The sequence below is a fragment of the Actinia tenebrosa genome, unplaced genomic scaffold (genome assembly GCF_029948245.1).
Source record: "Actinia tenebrosa isolate PJP-AT-01 unplaced genomic scaffold, QUT_ActTen_1.0 PGA_scaffold0__85_contigs__length_37466705, whole genome shotgun sequence".
Classification (NCBI taxonomy): Eukaryota; Metazoa; Cnidaria; class Anthozoa; order Actiniaria; family Actiniidae; genus Actinia; species Actinia tenebrosa.
This window is the reverse complement of record NW_028292569.1, coordinates 7,908,738-7,924,309: the sequence shown is the minus strand read 5'-3', so window position 1 is coordinate 7,924,309 and position 15,572 is coordinate 7,908,738. Positions and strand designations below refer to the sequence as shown.

Below are 15,572 nucleotides of genomic sequence, written 5' to 3'. Positions count from 1 at the left end.
CACACACACAAAAAGAAAATAGAAAACCAAACAAAATATGTAAAAGTTAAAAAAAATAAGGAAAGAAAAAAAGTTTCAAAATAAAATAAAATTAGCACAAATAACTTTGTGAGAAGAAAACTGAAACCATTAATATATTCTGATGCCGTTTCTCAGAAAGTTTTCAATTTTTATTTTCAGTAAAACTTTCGGACCTAATGATATGATGGCATTGCTTCAACTTTCTTTCCAAAACACGCTCTGACTCATAGTTCACAAGTTCAGTTTAAAACTATTTGAAATAACAAGAGACTACTGCAGAGCTAAATTGTTCAATGGAACAGCTGAATAATTGGAATGATTAATAATCTAACAATGAAGATCTGCAGGAGGTAGTTTCTCATGGTCAGAGCTCCTTTTGTCATTATATTCTCTCGTCAAAACTCAGTTTGATTGCCAGCTCTAGTTTGTGTAATTTTGCAAGTAGAGCAAGCACAATTATTTTTGTGGTCTGAAAAATTCTCTTCGAGCAAGATAGGCAGTTCTTGGTTCTGCAAGGCGTGGCGGTTAATTTTCATTGTAAACAGACCTCGAATGATAATACAGGATTATAATGGGCATCAAACTGCAGCTGACGGTTGTCATATTGTGTGCTCTTTTTACTTCATTATCAGGTAAGTACATCTATCACAGTAACTCTCTGTTCGTTTTCGACACTATGGTTAACTAATGGCTTTATTAGTATTTAATTTTATTAACGCTGCTGAGTGTAATGATTAAGGACAAATAAAGTAATGAAGGTATAAAATAACCGGCCCTTTTACCATCCATCATGAAGTACATTACTAAATGATATAATATATAATTTACATTTCTAAAATGGAAAGATCGTTTTTTTAAAAAAAAAAACATACTTAGCTATATTCAACACATTCGAATGCCCATATGGCGTTATGCGGTCAACAAAAAGTAATTCGATGACTAATTCTCGAAATTTCTTTCGCCTTCACACTCTAGTTACACACGCATCAAAACACTTCCTGACCATCTTGGAAAGCCTCTTAGCAGTGTTCGTCAGTCCCTTGTAGAAGATCGGTACCATTCCTTTGCGCGAGGTGTTTACTTTATGCTTTTGACCGCCTTGTAGTTCGAAATCATTTTCACATTTTTTTTGATAGAAAATGTCAATTAAACGGCATGAATAAATGATTTAAAATAAGCTGCCCTAAATCGGTCCTTAGAACTTAACATAAAAATTCTCCAAAACTAAATGGGAAAAAGGAACAAATGGTCTATACTGAGTAAAACCTTTCAATTAACTTCATCGGCTGTTTTGTGACAAGAAGAAGTCGTTGAGTGTTTCGTAGACATATTACTGACAACACCAAGCAAAGCAATATTTATTGGAGATTGAGTCAACCACATTCCGCCAGATTTGCTGCTATCTTTTGTCATATGCCTAGACCACTTATTGTACAATGTCTTATTTTTAAATCTTATTGCATAATAGCATTGTACAGTGAGTGGAATTCGTGGGGTCCCTGCAGTAAGTCGTGCAACGGAGAGCAGAATAGGACAAGATCATGTCATACAATTACCCTACAACCATGCGAAGGAAAAATACAGAAAAGAAACTGCAATGCAAGCGGCTGCTACCGTAAGTACAAAAACGTTTCCCCCGATGACTGGCTTGAGGACCTAAGCATTAAATGAAAATAATTAATTTTCTTGTTTAATGAAGGTAGTGTTTCTTGTGACCTTCGTTTAGTCCATGATCGAACTGGAATTTAAAAGAGTTTATTTTTGTGGAGGGACAGAAAACCAGTTGAAAACCCGAAGAAAAGTCTTCGAAGTCAAGAGACGAAGGAGGAACTCTACTCGCATATGACACGGAGTACGGGAATCGAGCCTTGGTTACTTTGGTGGGGGAGTGATCTCACCACTATCCCACCCTTACTTCCCAAACTGAGTAAATCATTTGCTGAGCGATATTCAGCATTTACGTTTTAAAAATGTGGGATCTGAGAAATATCGAATACCTAAATACCTCTTGAAACTTTGTACAATCTAAAAACTAGGTGGGATAATCTTTAGTGTGAAATGGTTTACATTTAGAGTGTGGGTCCTCTTGTAGGACCTTACACAGATCAAGACAAGGATATTAATTATTATCAAACTTCTTCACAGCATCCTCTGAGTTTATCATAACCAGTGCAGTTCTTGGTACCCTGATTTTGCTTCTGTTGGTTGTTTTGATTGTAATTATAATCAAGACAAGAAACACTTCCCGTACACTTACGAAGAAAAAGAATCGGTAAGCGAAAAGACCACAAAAATAAGTGCACACCATTTATTACTTTGACTAGTGGGTCTGTCACGTTTTCCTTACAAAGAGAAAGTCCTAGTCCACCTTTTTGTATCCTAGTTGACAGGCTCTTACATGTGCGCTTTGGCCTGAGGCTGCTCTATTAGAGAATGAAGAAATAGAAAACGCGCGCGCGTGCTGTGTGCTGTCATAAAGCACGCGGGGGTTGGCAGAACACGAGAGAAGTGTTAGGAGAAGCACGACGCGTAGCGGAGTGCTTCTGGACACTTCTCTAGTGTTCTGCCAATCCCCAAGTGCTTTATGACTGCACACAGCACAGCAAGCAAGTTTTTTATTTCTTTTATAAAATACAAATTACAATAACCGTTATTTAAGATAGGAATGACGCAACGGAAAGTGCGCGCGCGTGCAATGTGCTCTCATAAAGCACGCGCTCCAAACCAATCAGAACGCGTCATTCATAACAGTTATTTTATAAACTTTTTAATTCGAAGCACAACAATATAGAATCTGTAGGGCTACTCTACCCATGTTTTAGTCACTAAGGGACGGACCATTAGATTTTTGAGTGGGGAGTTGGACAATTTTTTTTGGTGCAGGAATTTTATTTTACGCCTCATGGCTGTGCAGGAAATTTTTTTGACATAATTTGGAATTTTTTCTGGCACTTTTCTTATGCACGATTTTTTTTCGATCTTTGAAGCTGTGCTCGAATTTTTTGGGGTTTTTGTCCCCCCCTCTTCCCACCCCTCTTCTCATCCCTCTTCCTTCCCCCCCCCCCCCTCCCCAAATCTAATGGTCTGTCACTAAGCTAAGACAGCTGTAGTAGGGTCAAAAAGCTATCGCCTTCTTTTATCTCGAGCTAGTAATATTTGTGGGTCGAAGATCTGAAAGCTGGAATCTGTTACCGACTAGCACGCTCCAAACTGAAACCGTAGTCTCCTTTTCATAGCCGAACAATATAGAACTTTCTTTCTCTCTTAGATTGATTGGAATATGAGGCATGACTTTGAGTTAGAAATGTGACTTTTCGTATTGTAGCCAGAAAAACATAAAAGCACAAAACCTTTTGGTTTAGTCTCAGACTTGCCCGCCATTTCAGATCTCAGACCCACAACGTTTTTGTAAATAGATATACATATTTTATTGCAGCGAAAATGTGTTAGACTTTGAGAATACCGCTAGCAATGGCCGGAAAGACAACAGCAAGAATTTTAACAAGAACATCGCTCAACGCACATCATCGGCAACTCCCTCTACCGTTTCACAGGTGACATACCTGCAAACAGATGCACCTGCAGGAACAGTTTTCAAGCCTTGGGGTCAAAAAGACTGTGATCTTTACTGACGTTATAGAATGAGAAGACGTTGATTTCAGAGACGGTTCCAGGATGTTTCGGAGGGGGGAGGGGGGTGGGTGGGGGGAGAGGGGGCGTGGTCAGTGCACCATCCAGGATTTTTGTTTTAGGAGGGGATACACCCTTTGCTTAAACTCACACACCATTAATGCAGTAGATAACGGTTCATCTAGGTGTTTGTGCGCTCCCTCTGCACCCCTGAAGTAGCTTTCTAAATTAAGTGTAAGTAGGATAATTCATTAGCTGTTTCGAGGCTGAAAAAAAACTGGGTCGAGTTGGCATTGCATTGCATTTTGGGGCTGTTTGGAGACAAATCGCAGTTTTTTCATCAACCTCAAACTAGTTAATCGAAAGATCCTAAAATATTCAGTTTTCAAAGCACTCTTTACGCTTACGCATGTGTTATTAGTTATCATTCGACTAAAAAGGCGTGCTCTGATCATGAAAATTAAATGCTTAGTGGATCCAACTTATATAGTGTCGCTCGCACGTGATTCCCATGGTTTTAAACGTCTTGGGCTTCCTTTGTCAAAGGCCAGGTATCTAAGCTAAATCCAAGATGGTGGGCAGTTTGAAGTGCTTCTTCTTCGCTATAATATCTGGAAGTTCAGATTCATATATTCGACATTATAAGGCTTTAAATGGTGGGAATATCACCTAAAAGAAATCTATGTTCACTTTAAAATATGGTAAGCTTACCAAATATGGATATGGAATTGATGGCCCACGCGAAAAAAAACTGACATATTTGCGAAAAAATTGATACGCGGCCATGAAACATAAAATAAAAATAAATTTTATAGATTATGATATATGATATATTATATATTATATATTATATATCAAATCGAATATATTATATATCAAATCGAATATATTATGCAGTCAATGTAATTAACGTTGTCCACCGAAAAAAGACATTTACACATTTAGACTAAAAGATATATCACGCGTTTCATTACATGTATGTATTCTTTGCCTCGTGTGCGTCAGCCTGAACTTTAAATGTAAAATTCAACTGTGAATCGAAAATCCAGAATGCCCTGACCATTTAGTGAGGATTTAAGATGGAGAATGGTATTTCAGCATTTGTTTTATGCCAGAACCGAGAAAACACGTGATAATACTTTTAGTCTAAATGTCTAAATGTCTAAATGTGTAAATGTCTTTTTTTGGTGGACTCATCCAATTTAAATCTTGCTCTAAATTGTCCACAATTTTGTAGCTTTTAAAATTCGATTTGTCGTAATTTTTGTTTTGTTTTGTGTAAATGTTTTGCTTAATTTTACTGACGCACGTGCCTATCATTTTACAAATACCAGTCCCTGTTTTCCTGAATAAATCCCGTATTGACCTTGGACTCGGTAACCATACAAAGCTCGTTTGTCTAAGAAAAGAAAAGATAATGTAAGTACACGAATTAACACTTTACAGAACAAAAAGTATCTATAGAACAAAATTTTAAAACATTAATATACTAAATCACAAACCTGAATGCAAGGACGAATGCCATATAGATCCACACTCAGCATCATCATGTCCGTCAAAAACTACAAAACAAAATGTTTTGGCACTTTGAATTTGTCTTCACATCTATGAATGCAAGTGTAAGTGCAACTGAGTCTTTGATGATGATGGTGGAGGTGCAGGCGACTGTGGCTGTGGCTGTGACTGTGACTGTGACTGTGACTGTGACTGTGACTGTGACTACGACTGTGACTGTGACTGTGACTTTGACTGTGACTGTGACTACGACTACGACTGTGACTGTGACTGTGACTACGACTGTGACTGTGACTTTGACTTTGACTGTGACTGTGACTGTGATTGTGACTGCGACTGTGACTGTGACTGTGACTGTGAATTTGACTGTGACTGTGACTGTGACTACGACTGTGACTGTGACTGTGACTGTGACTGTGACTGTGACTACGACTTTGACTTTGACTTTGACTTTGACTGTGACTGTGACTGTGACTGTGACTGTGACTACGACTTTGACTTTGACTGTAGCTGTGGCTGTGGCTGTGGCTGTGACCGTGACTGGGGCTGGGGCTGGGGCTGGGGCTGTGGCTGTGGCTGTGACTGTGACTTCGACTTTGACTGTGACTGTGACTGTGACTACGACTGTGATTTTGACTGTGACTACGACTTTGACTGTGACTGTGACTGCGACTTTGACTGTGACTGTGACTACGACTTTGACTGTGACTGTGACTGTGACTGTGACTACGACTGTGACTACGACTGTGACTGTGACTGTGACTGTGACTGTGACTGTGACTGTGACTGTGACTGTGACTGTGACTGTGACTGTGACTGTGACTGTGACTGTGACTGTGACTGTGACTGTGACTTTGACTGTGACTGTGACTGTAGCTGTGGCTGTGGCTGTGGCTGTGACCGTGACTGGGGCTGGGGCTGGGGCTGGGGCTGGGGCTGGGGCTGGGGCTGGGGCTGGGGCTGGGGCTGGGGCTGGGGCTGGGGCTGGGGCTGGGGCTGGGGCTGGGGCTGGGGCTGGGGCTGGGGCTGGGGCTGGGACTGGGACATCGACTTTGCAAGAAGGAAAACCGATACCTTACCAGAATGTATTTCGCTGCCATAGATTTTGTATCCAACGCTAATGTTATTGCATGTGTTGCTCTCCCACTGGTACGGATAATGATAGGATATGATAATTCGAGGACAACTTGAATATTATACAAGGAAATAAAAATAGTCAAACCATGTCTATTTACATCCGGTTACAATAAACAAACTGCGAATCATGCACCCTTAAACTAGCATGTATAAGACTGAAATTGGACGTGTGTGTGAATTAGTGTCACGTGGTCTGATACGGTAAAGCATTAGATCAGGCAAATAAGAGACACTTAAAAAAGATTATTACATACGCAGGTGGTCCTTGACCTGTGCATGATGAATCAAAGTTCTGAGCACCGCTTGGAATCTGGAATCATACAACATTATCATGCGGTTGTAAAGAAATAATATATACACCTAATAGAAAATACGTCGGGTTCAAAAAAAAGGTTATATCATCAAAGCTAAGACCGAAGGGGAGCATGGGAAGACAAACAATAATGCTAATTTCATGCGTATTGCAGTTTTCCCTTCCTGTGCGCATTTTATGTATCATAGCTTTGGCATGTTGTTAATCTAAGTCGACCGACTTTGCTCTACTGTGCATTCTTACATGTCTATATGCAAATATAATACACATTTCGAAGTACCCAAAATCTTTTTGGGTCTTAGCTTCGATATATGACCTTCTCGGACCCGACTACGTTTTTTCAATTAGGTGTATATGCATAATAACAGCAGGTACCATTTTTTTATTTGTTAGACTAGGCTGGTTATTTTGGCAGCTCTCGATTATCGCTGATTTGGGCCTGCCTTCACTCACACTCACTACCGCTACATTTACTATTTTATGCACACAACGCTCGACTCACAAGTTGATTGACTAACATTGAGGTCGACATGGTGCTTGGTTCTTTTTTATAGTTTAGCTGTGGTCACTTACCTCATAGAACGCAGTGTATGGACTATCAGAGAGCACATCAATTCTGAACGTTCCTGTCATAGATAAGGACACAAAAAAAAAACATTGTGCAGGATATTTTTGAAGTAATTCTTGGCCTTGAGATCTAGGCGAAATATTCCCTCATATTGAGGATTGAAAATCTTTCTTTGATGTTAATATTTTTCATAAGTCAAGACCCCAAGGTAGAAATAGTGCTAGGGGTCAATGGTTCTTTATCAGATCATGACGTCTCACGCCTAAGTGCTCTCATTCCCCCTCCCCCTTCTCCCTTCCCCTCCTCCCTCCCCCTCCTCCCCCCCCTCCTCCCTCCTCTCTCCCCTCTCCCCGCTCCCCTCTCCCATCTCCCCTCTCCCCTCTCCCCTCTCCCTCTCCCCTCTCCCCTCTCCCATCTCCCCTCTCCCCTCTCCCCTCTCCCCTCTCCCCTCTCCCCTCTCCCCTCTCCCCTCTCCCCTCTCCCCTCTCCCCTCTCCCCTCTCCCCTCTCACCTCTCCCCTCTCCCCTCCCCCTCTCCCCTCCCCCTCTCCCCTCCCCCTCTCCCCTCCCCCTCTCCCACTCCAAAAGTATAAGCACAAATACTATTTGATATTTACCATATTCTGACATGATATTAATGATGTCTTGGTCAGAAAGTTTTCTCGCTTGAACAGCGGTGGTCTCGTACTGAACGCATAAACTTGAATTGACAACGCAGTTGTTTTCTTCTCTTTGAAGATGATCATTATTAACGGCTGAAACTGACACAACTAAAGTCCAACCACCGTCTGGTAATTAAGCATATATTGTAGATTAAGATTGTCAGTGAGTCGATCCATTCATCTATCCAAACCCACCATAACCCATCCATTGATTCACCTATCCAATCCCATCCCATCCCATCCAATCCCATCCTATCCATCCGTCCATCAATTCACCCATCCATCGAACTATCCCATCCCATCCATTCACTCACCCATCCACTTATCCCAGCCTATCCATCCATCCACCAACCCATCCATCCCATCCATCTTCCCATAAATTCATCCCATCCATTCCCCCATCGACCCCATCCATCCATCATTTCATTCGGTGCTTTTGATTTGCTAACAAAATTTATTAGAAAAATTATCGAAGTTTTAGTGACAAAATCTTTTGGGTTTGTTTATCTTAGATGCATTTTACTGACCGTATTTTTCCATGTCGCAATAAACTGTCAAAATCTTTCCACGCTTTGTCCGGATAAGGTAATATCCACTTTTGGCCGATCGTTTTCTAGCTTTTGCTTCTGAACAAGATTGCGTAACGGGCTGATCATTGGCAAAAAAAATAGTTTTTTGAGATATAAAGTGCTACACACAATTAGCTAAGTCTTCTATATTTAAAGTCAAGTCAAGTTAAGTAAAATCAATGAAATATTTAAAAAACAATTATATGTTTTGTTGAATAAAAGTAAACAAAATTAAATATAATTGGAAAAAAGATAAAGTAAAATAAAAACATAGGAGGTGATGAGACAATGAGATAAAATAAATAAAATAAAAATAAATAAACAAGTTACAAGACAAGATGAAATAGAATGAAATGAAATATCTTGTATAGCCCAGTAACGTCATCATACCTTTTTCGTTCGCCATCCACCATAGCTGTAGCCTTGTCTCTCTGTGTAGTCGTTAGGAAAGTCATGTTTATCAGCAATATTCAGTTCACAGGTCTTACTTTCGAAATGAAAATTTGTGCTTCTACAGAAACCAGCCACAATACACTGATCCGTGCAGTTCTGGAGGTTGGTGTTGGGGATCGACTGAACCAAGTTGTTTTTCAAGTATTTACCGTATGTAGAGGAGAAAACATTACATTGTGATGCCATGGCAAAAGAGGTACACCATAGAAGGTATAGCAACGATGGAAATAAGAGTCCTGAAAACCGTATTAAATAATAATATTTATTATTGACGAGAAATTATCGGAATGAAGAAGTGTCTCGAGTTTTCGAGCTCGCTCCCTCCTTCGCTCCATCTCTGCCTTCCGCCCTGCCTTCCTCCCTAGGCCTTCGTTCCTTACTTCCTTCGTTCCTTCTTTCGTTCTTTCGTTCGTTCAGGTTCGTTCCTTTTTTCATCCTTCGTTTATTCCTTTCTTTCTCCTCGGTGAAACAAAGTCATTCCCAACGACAGCTACAAATAATGAGCCAAACTTACCTCTCATGACCAAGGTTGTGACTGTGAATATTTTCAGATTAAAAGTCAATTATCAATGAGAGAAAAGTAGATCAATTGCCTTGAGGTTTAGCTAAAAAGTCTTCATTCCTCACACAACCCAATTGTGTGCCTATCACTTTCACCTGCATGCGTGATCTCAGTATTCTAAAAGTATACCACAATCAGTTGTATTTCTCAAAGGCTTTTTGATACACCCTGTAATTACATGGCTACGGTGCAGTTACCACAACCGTATTCATAAGATTCTTTACTAACTTAGTTAATTTTTAATGCTTGCTACACGCGTAACTGACACATATAATTATCTTAGTTGGGACTTTCTGATCTAGTCAACCATTTATAAAGTTAGATAAAGTCAATAAATATGGGGTAGACTATGTTTTTACTTTAAAAGAAATATGTCGTTTCTTCCTTTTTTTGAAAATGTCGAACATTCTTTTTCACGTAGCCATGCAAAAGGGTGATAGCTAGGTGTGGCAGTAGAAACGTTAAAAAAACAAGAGAAATGGAATGAACCTGTTTATACTTTGCTTTCAAATCATGTCCAAACTACGTTATCGTCACCTGAAGGTAGAGTTCTCGATAAAAGTTCTATTTACCACTTTTCATAATTATTCAAACAACACAGAATTGCTCCCCTATAAGTATCGTGCACCGAAACAGATGGCTTAAACAAAGGATTCCATTCGAGAAGTATTCAGGTTTTTACAACCTGCAAAGATGCATTATTTGTAGGCAATAATTATTTTGACTCTTCACTATTCTTACTATCAATATCGTAGTTAAATCTAGTTACTATGAACTAATTAAAATTTTATTGACTTTATATTGTTCAACAAAAAGATATCCTTAACACTGAATCATTACCTTGATAGATAGATGGTTTCGTCGTGTAAAGAATGTTCGACATTTTCACAAAAAAGGAAGAAACGCCATATTATTTCTTTTAAAGTAAAAACATAGTCTACCCCATATTTATTGACTTTATCTAACTTTATGAATGGTTGACTAGATCATAACTATATGGGTTATGTGTCAGTTACGCGTGTAGCAAGCATTAAAAATTAACTAAGTTAGTAAAGAATCTTATGAATACAGTTGTGGTAACTGCACCGCAGGCATGTAATAATAATTAATAATACTTTATTCAAAAAAATGCAGATTACATATTTTGAAAAGGAAGACATTGAGGTTAGCCCTATATAAGTCCCCTAAAATTAAGTCCCCTAATTACGCGGTGTATCAAAAAGCCTTTGAGAAATACCTTTTTGTGGTATACTTTTAGAATACTGAGATCACGCATGCAGGTGAAAGTGATAGGCACACAATTGGGTTGTATGAGGAATGAAGACTTTTTAACTAAACCTCAAGGCAATTGATCTCCTTTTCTGTTATTGATAATTGACTTTTAATCTGAAAATATTCACCTTGGTCATGAAAGGTAAGTTTGGCTCATTTTTTGTAGCTGTCGTTGGGAATGACTTTGTTTCACCGAGGAGAAAGAAAGGAATAAACGAAGGATGAAAAAAGGAACGAACCTGAACGAACGAAAGAACGAACGAACGAAAGAAGGAAGTAAGGAACGAAGGCCTAGGGAGGAAGGCAGGGCGGAAGGCAGAGATGGAGCGAAGGAGGGAGCGAGCTCGAAAACTCGAGACACTTCTTCATTCCGATAATTTCTCGTCAATAATAAATATTATTATTTAATACGGTTTTCAGGACTCTTATTTCCATCGTTGCTATACCTTCTATGGTGTACCTCTTTTGCCATGGCATCACAATGTAATGTTTTCTCCTCTACATACGGTAAATACTTGAAAAACAACTTGGTTCAGTCGATCCCCAACACCAACCTCCAGAACTGCACGGATCAGTGTATTGTGGCTGGTTTCTGTAGAAGCACAAATTTTCATTTCGAAAGTAAGACCTGTGAACTGAATATTGCTGATAAACATGACTTTCCTAACGACTACACAGAGAGACAAGGCTACAGCTATGGTGGATGGCGAACGAAAAAGGTATGATGACGTTACTGGGCTATACAAGATATTTCATTTCATTCTATTTCATCTTGTCTTGTAACTTGTTTATTTATTTTTATTTTATTTATTTTATCTCATTGTCTCATCACCTCCTATCTTTTTATTTTACTTTATCTTTTTTCCAATTATATTTAATTTTGTTTACTTTTATTCAACAAAACATATAATTGTTTTTTAAATATTTCATTGATTTTACTTAACTTGACTTGACTTTAATTATAGAAGACTTAGCTAATTGTGTGTAGCATTTAATGTTTCAAAAAACTTTTTTTTGTTGCCAATGATCAGCCCGTTCCACAATCTTGTTCAGAAGCAAAAGCTAGAAAACGATCGGCCAAAAGTGGATATTACCTTATCCGGACAAAGCGTGGAAAGATTTTGACAGTTTATTGCGACATGGAAAAATACGGTCAGTAACCCAAAAGATTTTGTCACTAAAACTTCGCAATCTTTGTAATAAAATTTGTTAGCAAATACTAGATTATCGAATGAATCGATGGGTGGATAGGGGTCGATGGGGGAATGGATGGGATGGAATTTATGGGAAGATGGATGGGATGGATGGGTTGGTGGGCGAATGGACGATTAGATTGGTAAATGGTTATCGATGGATGGGTTGGGGAATTGATATAGGTGAATGGATCCACTCACTGACAATTTTAATCTACAATATATGTCTTGATTACCAGACGGTGGTTGGACTCTAGTTGTGTCAGTTTCAGCCGTTAATAATGATCATCTTCAAAGAGAAGAAAACAACTGCATTGTCAATTCAAGCTTATGCGTTCAGTACGAGACCACCGCTGTTCAAGCGAGAAAACTTTCTGACCAAGACATCATTGATATCATGTCAGAATATGGTAAATATCAAATAGTATTTGTGCTTATACTTTTGGAGTTGGAGAGGGGGAGGGGGAGGGGATAGGGGGACAGGGGAGGGACAGGGGAAGGGGACAGGGGCACAGGGGATAGGGGAGAGGGAGGGGGAGGGGGGAGGGAGAGGGGGGAAAGAGGAGGGAGAGGGGGGAAGGGAAGGGAGGAGGGGGGATTGAGAGCACTTTAGGCATGAGACGTCATGATCTCATAAAGAACTCTTGACGCCTAGCACTATTTCTACCTTGGGGTCTTGACTTATAATAATAATAATAATAATAATAATAATAATAATAATAATAATAATAATAATAATAATAATAACTTTACTTTAACGTCTTGAATACTTCTAGCCGGGCACAAGCACTCTCCTAATCGGGAGAAAAAAATAATACTTAAAGACTTTTAGAAAGCTAAAAAATAATAATAATAAAAATAATAAATGATAATAAATAAATAAATAAATGAAAAATATTAACATCAAAAAAAAAATTTTTTCAATCCTAAATATAAGGGAATTTTTCGCCTAGATCTCAAGGCCAAGAATTATTTAAAAAATATCCTACACAATGTTTTTTTGCGTCCTTATCTATGACAGGAACGTTCAGAATTGATGTGCTCTCTGATAGTCCATACACTGTGTTCTATAAGGTAAGTGACCACAGCTAAACTACAACAAAGAACCAAGCACTATGTCAATCATCAGTCAATGGTACCTGCTGTTATTATGCATACATATATTACTTATTTACACGCGCATGATAATGTTGTATAATTCCAGATTCCAAGCGGTGCTCAGAACTTTGATTCATCATGCACTGGTCAAGGACCACCTACGTATGCAATAACTAATTATCAACTTCTATATGTCTAGAATCTTCATATTTTTCATATTTCGTTTAAATGTTTTCCATAGAAATGTACCCAATCCTCTATGACGTAATGCTTTCCCATTTTAGACCAAGTGATACTAATTTTCACATGCGTCCGTGCTCAGTCATGCAAATTAGTTTACTCAAATCTCCCCGTTCCCCCCACCCACCCACACACACACACTCTAGATCTCCGCTCTCAAAGATGCATGCTTCGCGGTGTTCCAGCGTTCCAAAATAGACAACGTTTGAATATATTTCTTTCTTTCTATAATATTCAAGTTGTCCTCAGATCATCATATCCCATCATTATCCGTACCAGTGGGAGAGTAATACATGCAATAACATTAGTGTTGGATACAAAATTTCTGCCGACAAAAAGCATTCTGGTAAGGTATTGGTTTTTCAATTCCTCCTTGCAAAGTCGTTAAAATAGCAAACAGTCGCAGTCGCAGTCGCAGTCGCAGTCGCAGTCGCAGTCGCAGTCGCAGTCGCAGTCGCAGTCGCAGTCGCAGTCGCAGTCGCAGTCGCAGTCGCAGTCGCAGTCGCAGTCGCAGTCGCAGTCGCAGTCGCAGTCGCAGTCGCAGTCGCAGTCGCAGTCGCAGTCGCAGTCGCAGTCGCAACTATCACCATCACCACCACCACCACTATCACCACCATCAAAGTCGCAGTCGCAATTCAACTTGCATTCTTAGACGTGAAGTCATAATCAAAAAGTGCCAAAACATTTTGTTTTGTAGTTTTTGACGGACATGATGATGCTGAGTGTGGATCTCAATGGCATTCAACCTTGTATGTTGAAGGTTTGTGATTTAGTATACTAAATTTAAATCTTTTCATTTTGTTCTATAAAAATATATTTTAGTTCTGTACAGCATTAAAAAGATGTTTGTTAGTTCGTCGTTCATTCGTCGTTCGTTGGAAGTTGAAGCATTGACTTGTGTACTTGCATTATTTTTTCTTTTCTTAGGCAAACGAGTTTTGTATGGCTACCGAGTCCAAGGTGAATACGGGATTTATTCAGGAAAACAGGGACTGTTATTTGTAAAATGATAGGCACGTGCGTCAGTAAACGTAAGCAAAACAATTACACAAAACAAAACAAAGATTACGACAAGTTGAATTCAAAAAGTTACCTGAATTGTGGACATTTTAGTGCCAAAATAATATTGCGTGATATCGAGCATGATACAAAACCAAAATCAATTGTTTTGATATACTTTTTTTGGGGAAAAGCAAAAATTTTTCAATATCTGAAGTGAAAACGAAAGAACTAGGCATGATAAATATAATTTCTGCAAAAACATAAAGAAATAAAGAAATAAAGAAAGTAAAGAAAAACTACAGATAATACATTATTCATTGTCCAGTGATATGCGATTGGCTGAATGTTGTTAGCCTGCGTGCCGAGTCGGACTTTTCTCTCGTATAGACTTAACAGTTAGTTACGTTGGGCTGCACGCAGGCTAATTGCAACCAACCAAATGCTGTGCATACATTGTGCATACATTGTGCATACTGCTTCTTTATTTCATTTTAGCTCAATAGCCACCATATTTAATATTCCAGTTCTCTGTTCAAATTGTCTGTTGCTCAGGGTTAGCCTCGAATTTGTGTAAAACATTCAAGTGTTCTAGTGAAAATGGTGAAAGTCGTTGTTTGTATCGTTGAAGCTGTACATTCAATTCTTTTACTTTATCGTTGGTATTTGTGAATATTTAGTCACTGCTTCTAGGGTAAAGCCTGAGTAAATGAGTCTGTAATCAAGGAACACAGCGGTATTGTAACTTGAAAAAGGTCAATTTAGATCAGAGTACTCCGCCATTTTAGTTCAACGATAACTATTAATAAAGCATGCGAAAGTGGTGTACACAAGCACACGAAGAAGCATTTTCAGCTAAGCGGTGAATTTTGTTCCAGTCAATCACAGGGCGTTTAGCTGTTTTGCCGCCAGCCCTCATCCCAGGTTACTCTAACCAAACTTTTTTGCGAATTTTTTTGTTTTCTTTTGACTAAGATATATTATACGTGTTTACAAGAAGCAGAAATATGGAAAGGAAGAATAAAAACAATCTCACTTTACCGCCACGTTTGCTTCGTTCTTTCAAGCTCCAAAAATGATTAGAGCTGGTCATATTTTCCACTGATTACCTTCCCTCACCCCATCCCAATAAAAGACGTAACATCTCTCAAGATGATTATTTGTTAAGGATATCTTTTGGTTGAACAATATGAAGCCAATGACATTTTAATTAGTCCATAGTTACTAGATCTAACTACGATAGTTAGAATAGTGAAGAGTTAAAATAATTATTGCCTACAAATAATGCATCTTTGGAGGATGTTTAAAAACCTGAATTCTTCTCGAATGGAATCCTTTGTT

At 38.8% G+C, this 15,572-nt stretch overlaps 3 protein-coding genes across 5 annotated transcripts; 2 read left to right on the top strand and 1 right to left on the bottom strand.

Moving 5' to 3' along the window:
* Positions 1-396: 396 nt before the first annotated feature.
* On the top strand, positions 397-3,711 carry LOC116289984 (uncharacterized). The gene is made up of 4 exons (XM_031696946.2): positions 397-653; positions 1,490-1,636; positions 2,167-2,293; positions 3,458-3,711. The coding sequence occupies exons 1-4, from the start codon at positions 593-595 to the stop codon at positions 3,651-3,653; spliced, it is 531 nt and encodes a 176-aa protein (XP_031552806.1). The 5' UTR covers positions 397-592; the 3' UTR covers positions 3,654-3,711.
* Positions 3,712-3,716: 5 nt separating this feature from the next.
* Positions 3,717-9,550, bottom strand: LOC116289985 (uncharacterized). 2 transcript variants are annotated; one of them, XM_031696947.2, is made up of 9 exons: positions 9,382-9,550; positions 8,805-9,103; positions 8,373-8,493; positions 7,801-7,971; positions 7,190-7,242; positions 6,558-6,613; positions 6,246-6,352; positions 5,154-5,213; positions 3,717-5,050 (listed from the first exon to the last, which is right to left on the bottom strand). In XM_031696947.2, exons 1-9 carry the CDS (start codon positions 9,386-9,388, stop codon positions 4,968-4,970), a joined length of 957 nt encoding a protein of 318 aa, XP_031552807.2. In that variant the 5' UTR covers positions 9,389-9,550; the 3' UTR covers positions 3,717-4,967. The 2 variants fall into 2 exon arrangements, with proteins under 2 accessions (XP_031552807.2, XP_031552810.2); XM_031696950.2 differs by having other exon boundaries at positions 6,246-6,312.
* A 1,156-nt stretch (positions 9,551-10,706) lies between these two features.
* LOC116289986 (uncharacterized) lies at positions 10,707-15,273 on the top strand. Of its 2 annotated transcripts, none has more exons than XM_089029128.1 (9): positions 10,707-10,843; positions 11,122-11,420; positions 11,733-11,853; positions 12,134-12,304; positions 12,916-12,968; positions 13,099-13,154; positions 13,472-13,578; positions 13,930-13,981; positions 14,160-15,273. In XM_089029128.1, exons 1-9 carry the CDS (start codon positions 10,837-10,839, stop codon positions 14,194-14,196), a joined length of 903 nt encoding a protein of 300 aa, XP_088885254.1. In that variant the 5' UTR covers positions 10,707-10,836; the 3' UTR covers positions 14,197-15,273. The 2 variants fall into 2 exon arrangements, with proteins under 2 accessions (XP_088885254.1, XP_088885250.1); XM_089029124.1 differs by having other exon boundaries at positions 13,930-13,992.
* Positions 15,274-15,572: the final 299 nt, after the last annotated feature.